Source organism: Necator americanus, chromosome IV, assembly GCF_031761385.1.
Source record: "Necator americanus strain Aroian chromosome IV, whole genome shotgun sequence".
Lineage (NCBI taxonomy): Eukaryota > Metazoa > Nematoda > Chromadorea > Rhabditida > Ancylostomatidae > Necator > Necator americanus.
Window position 1 is genome coordinate 15,802,820 of NC_087374.1, and position 5,853 is coordinate 15,808,672.

General features: G+C 40.6%; 1 protein-coding gene across 2 annotated transcripts; it reads right to left on the minus strand.

The window, feature by feature from the left end:
- Positions 1–1,716: 1,716 nt before the first annotated feature.
- On the minus strand, positions 1,717–3,564 carry RB195_001433 (uncharacterized protein; the record flags this gene model as incomplete). 2 transcript variants are annotated; one of them, XM_064198201.1, is made up of 6 exons in its annotated part: positions 1,717–1,734; positions 1,840–1,868; positions 1,915–2,020; positions 2,646–2,801; positions 3,145–3,305; positions 3,444–3,564. In XM_064198201.1, the coding sequence occupies 6 exons, from the start codon at positions 3,562–3,564 to the stop codon at positions 1,717–1,719; spliced, it is 591 nt and encodes a 196-aa protein (XP_064054081.1). The 2 variants fall into 2 exon arrangements, with proteins under 2 accessions (XP_064054081.1, XP_064054082.1); XM_064198200.1 differs by lacking the exon at positions 1,717–1,734 and having other exon boundaries at positions 1,856–2,020.
- Positions 3,565–5,853: the final 2,289 nt, after the last annotated feature.

Genomic DNA, 5,853 nt, shown 5'->3' on the forward strand with positions numbered 1-5,853 from the left:
TTATCTAGAAATGAGAAAATTGAACTTGGTCGAACTATTTGTGATCATCCATTTCTGGTAAGCAATAATAGTTCCGTTTTTCTTTCTCTACACTCAGTCAAAAATTGATGAAGTTAAGGGTTAAGGTTTATCATACTTTTCACGTGAACTGTTGGACTTAAGCATTTTTTTTTCAAAGAATTTCTAATGTAGATCCTTTTAACTCATCTTTGAAACTTAATATACATGACTTCTCTTCACATGCAGCATAGCAAAATGTCGACGGAACGGAATGAGAGTTTATCAGAAAGTAATGAACTGCGAAATATGTGCAGTCATCTCGTAGGAAAACGGATGCAAACAGCTTTTAAACATGGAAGAGGGATGTCAGGTTCTATGCTAATATTAATTCAAAGTTCGTAACGATTCAAATAAAAGAACGATGACATCGTGCCAAATCATATCATAATGAATTGAACGGTTTATCACCAATGCATATGACGGAAACCAGCATTACTTGGTCTAAAACAATTGCAGAGGCAGTATTAATTATGTGAACAAGGTGTAAGTATATGGATACATTCTTCGTGAAAAATGTGCAAGATCATCACCTAGAACAAAAATAACACTGATAAACATGTAAGAGAGTAAAATTCCTTTCTACACATGAAAAACTAGACGTAAGGAAATACAGTCAGGTCAAACCGACGTCAAGCACGGTGCAGTTGCACCAGGATCGTGCTGGAGCAATGCGATTTCTGACTGCTCCCAGACGGCTTGCAAGCGGTCTGTTTGGCAGTTTGCCAAATTTTGACGTCACTAGGACTGATATTCGCCACAATTTTTCGTTTTCTTATCTGTTTTGTTTTTCTTTCTGACTTTTCGCTGTTTTCTTCCTCTTTTTTTGTGTTTTTTCTCATGTTTGCTGTATTTGCTTTTGTTTTTGAGATCTATATTGTATCTGTATTATCCTTAAGTTACAGCATTGCTTTTTTCATGTTTTGCATTTGAAATTTGGTCCAAAATTGTATTTATTCTATGTTGATGTTGTTTTTTTTTTGTTTCTCCGCCTACCCTCCTTTCCTTACAAATAAAAATGAACATTAACTTGAAAATAAAACAAAATTAATACTATAACTTAAGAACACTACAGATGCAATATAGATTTCTATAACAAAAGTAAATACAGCAAAAATAACAAAAATACGAAAAAAAGGAGCATAAAAGATGAAAGATTCAGAAAAGCAAAAAAAAAACGAACAAAAAATTACAGTCAATATCGATCCGGGTGGCGTCACTTTGAAAAATTTGGCAAATTGCCAAGCAAATCGTTCCCAGGCTGTCTGCAAGCGGTCAAAAACCGCGCTGTTCCGGCGCGACGGCTCGTGCAGCCACACCGTGCTTCATGTTGTTTTGTCCCAACTTTACCTAATGCTCTCTTTTTCATAACTATACTACATAGGCATACTCACAACTTTTGACTACATGATGGAAAAATATCAGAATCGGAATTCTAAATAGAATTTCAAACCTTACTTAAACAAAACCCAAAATCAAATCACCCGTAGCTATCTGAATATCACTACAAATACGTGCATATTATATTTTTTGATTACGCACACATTGATAATGCAGTAGTGTGGATTTGACCTGGTGAAGGGCATTTAATAGAGCCGACGTGCTATCTTTCGACCAGACTTCTGTCTTCTCCATGTAAGTGTGCGCTTTCTGCATCGTTTAGTATACATCTCCTACCTTGAAAAATAAAAGCCGTTCCAAGAAGTCACCATTTACATAGCATTCAACGTGACTGCAGCGATTTCTAATACACTCAGTTAGGAACTAAAAAGATCAACTCACCCTAACTGACTCGATATTATGGTCGTCCTCTATAATGTCCCGCGGAGCCTTGATCTTGACGTTTGTGAGGAGGACCTCCGGCTTGATGACCTGGTGGAGGACGTTTATGGGTTGGTATGCTTGGACGAACACCTTGGGGACGACGAGGATCACCAGAATTGTTGTTCGACTGGGTTACATTCTGAAACACGCTAAATTGGATACGGAGGCACTTAATTACACAAAATACCAACAAATTTGTTAGGGATAACCGCGACGGAGAGAATGCGGAGACGGGGAACTCCTTGTTACAGAATCAGTTCTCATTTGTTTGTTCTTTTCTTACTGATGAATAGCCATAGAGATATGGAACAAACAAAACGCTCGGAGTCTCTTAAACAAGCGTTTAACTGTTTAAAAAACGCTTGTTTAAGAGACCCCGAGCGATATATTTATCTCTAATGGTAGGAACCCCTGATGTGGCCATGTATTGCTGGAGAACCTTACGAGGCCACTTAAAGTATCAAAAAACAACCTCATATGAGATTAGAAAGGGACGAAACCGTTCTAACTTCATTTTTAAGCGACGGCTTTGAACAACTAGAACTTCTTGGGCATAGGAAAGTTAAGTTTTTTCTAAAATAAATTATAACATGCTCCCTCTAATAACGTGAACAATGCTTTCACAAGTGATTGGAAATGAATCGATGCAGACAACTAATTTACTCCAGAAGGCAAAAAAAAAAAATCATGAATAAAACATGTGAGCACTTCCGTTCCAAACAGTATACTCAGTCATTCGAGAATAAGTTGATGGAAAAACTTACTTCTCCTTCTGGTGGTGGGGATGGTTTTCGTGCTCGTTCCATAGCTGCGTACTCGCTGTTGAACTCACTCATGTTAGGAGTTTCAGAGTAAACCAGCATAAAATCACCAGATTTCATGAATTCACCCTGACGACCACATGATAAATTGAGCATTCCCTAGGAAGTGCTATTTAGAGCAAGGACCCAGCAGTAAACAGGGTCTACAGTTAAGATAAGAGGCTATTACTGAACTAATCGTGTAGTGGAACATCTTTCATCGCCATTGCTAGCAGCATGGTTTGGATGTTAGCAGTTTTAGTTTCAGTTCACAACTTTTGGTGCGTAATGTGGGGTTGGCCTGGTCCACCACAACAAAAAAATATGATCCTCGCAAATCTCTCCTATATTTGGTAACTACGTCGACGTCATTGAACAAGGGGCGATAAAAGACAATAAGCTCCACTCAGAGTTAAGCGGTAACCTATATGTCATATTAAAAATGACTGTGCAGAACACTTACTCTGTAAATGTTTGTGAACCCATTCTTAATTTTGATGATGTCTCCCGGCTCGAATAAATCTTGAACCTCAGCATTCATAATCGTGAAAATTATCGATCCTGAGGTATCAGCTATCCTCATGCTAACCACAAGACTGCCATTTGCTAGGCGACGGACAGGATCTGAATGAAAAAATGTAAACAACAACCACCAATGGGAACTAAGACAATGAAGAAAGATGATAAGCTGTCCATCATAAATGGTCCTCTTTCATTAAAGTACATAATAAGTAACATCTTGGTGAAATCATTAAAGCTCACGATTCTCCAAAACGATCCCATAAGTGTTTATACAGTTCATCTGCGGCTGCAATGAAGCGATTTTAACATACCCATCATTCTGTTGCAGTGGAAGGTGCATATGAACATGATTGACCGCCATAGGCACTACAAAAGAGGACTTTCTAATGCATTGAAGCTACAAACTGAACTCTGCGAACAATTGGAAGTAAGGGAAAGAGGATAACAATAACATGCATATACTCATTTGGATCCCTGCAAGAGGAACCTCTTCCTGAACCATCACATGGAACCACAACTCTGGTCCCCGAATGTTTGCGTTGCTAATCTCAAACTACGAAAGGTGTCACTTAATCGTTAAACACGACGTTGAAACCGTAAATCATCCTACATAAATCCTACAATATGATATAGCTTTCAGACGCACAGGTGGTACTTCAAAACTAATAAGAAGCATCCGTGGAACGCAAGGCGCCTTAAAGGATACTGCAATAACGGTCGGTCGCTAATCTTGCATGGAGCGCAATTTCCACCAAGTTGTATACGTGGATGGATAGGGCAGTGATCTAGTGTGTAACGTGCCGAAGTTTAGCGTCTCGCCAAGAATCAGAAACAATACCAATGAAGGATAAAGTCCTACGCTTTTCACCATGAATTAGGTGCACTGTCCTTTCTCGGAAGAGAAGAGAAAAAAGAAGAGTCTAACTTCTAAAATATGCAGGAAACTTAGGAGAATCTGCGCGAAAAATTGGGCAATAAACACATGCTTGTACAGTGAGCCATCGTTGTTGGAAGGAGAGCCTGGAGGAACAGCAGCGCTACATTCGGGTGAACACGACCAGAATCTCGGTGAAGTTGCGCTCGAAGCGGCGCGGAGGGGCGAACGGTTGGGACCCTCTTTGGCTCCAAACCGCTACGTATAGTCGGGTCAAAACGACATGAATTACGGTGTATTTGCGTAAGCGCTCGAGACGGCGTTGTGGAAGCAGCATTTGGAAGCGAGTTGGAACCGTCGCAAACTGCATCGATGCTGGTGCCAACAAGGGTTCCAGTATGCTCCTACCCGCCATGCTCCACCACACCTCCTCGGGAGAAGCCGCGTACGCAATTGCACCGCACTTCATGCCGTTTTGATACCGCTATGCCACCGCTTCGGTCGCAGCCGCTTACGCAGCTGCACTAAGGTTCTTATCATTTCCTCTCGGCAGCAGAAGTGATCTATCCAGATGAAAAGGAACGAATCAAAAGGAAGGAGGAAGAAAATTTATGCAACGGACATTCCAGTAATATGATACCCTTCAATAAATAAGGGGAAAACGTAGCACCTTGAACTTGAATGAATTATAACTGCAAGAAAAGAAAAGGACGTGAAGATTCCTGTTGGTTGTACTCCGCACAGTCCTTAAAACGGTCCTTAAAACGCGGTGAAAGCGTTATTTTTTGCTTGCAACTCGGACTTAAGGATTCGTGTCAGCAGCTATTGTACTATCCACAAGATCTAGGAGTGCATATAGTCGAGGGCCAAAAAAAGGATAAGAAATAAAAAAGGAGACGGGACAAAAAGGAGGACTGAAATCAACTGGATACACCTTGTTAACAGCACGAAATGCTCAAATAAACACATACTAAACTCACAAAGTAAAACAGGGCGATACTGATCTTAGTTTTAAAGAAGTGTTTGTACCTCTAGCGTAGGTTAGACTCATTTGAAATTTGCTGTTGGGACATTTTTTAATTGATTTTTTTCTTCATAACTCTGCGGAATAGAAGAAAAATCTAGCCATTGATTTGCGTGATGAGTTTTCCCTGCGAAAAACCCTACACCACACACCCTCTTTCCTTGGTGTGATACTTCACTCTTCCTGCGCAGTAGAGTAAGGTTGAGCTCCAGCTGAGCGATTCCCTGGTGCTTGGTGACCTCAACGCTGTCATACAAATAATTAATGTGGTAAGGGAGAATGCACTAAACGTGGTAATGTGGCGGAGCATGGCTGAAGTTTTAATGATCGGCCTTCTTCGTTTTGTAATCTGCTCTACGATAGCCGGTGAATCTGGCCACCAAATGAGAAATCCCATCGAAAGAACCGCACAAGAGTTTGTATGAAATGCAGATTCAGACGCGATCCAAGTTGCTAACTGCCATGTTTTCAAGTAAATCGCGGGAAAAGCCCTTCAAAGAAAGATTCGATGCTCTTCCTGTCCCTAGCGAAACGAGCGGCCACTGAAGAATCAGGACTAATGAACGAACTACTGATCAATTTCAACTCCCTCGTTGAATTTGAGGAGTCAAGGAGGTCAAGGAAAGGATCCATTATACAACACAACCTTGACTCGTAGTTCCTTGGCTTGTGCTCTGAAACTTCTGCGCACATTTGTGCTCCTAAATCGGCATCGTTGTCAATCCACTGCTTCTAAGTAATTAATTACCAAT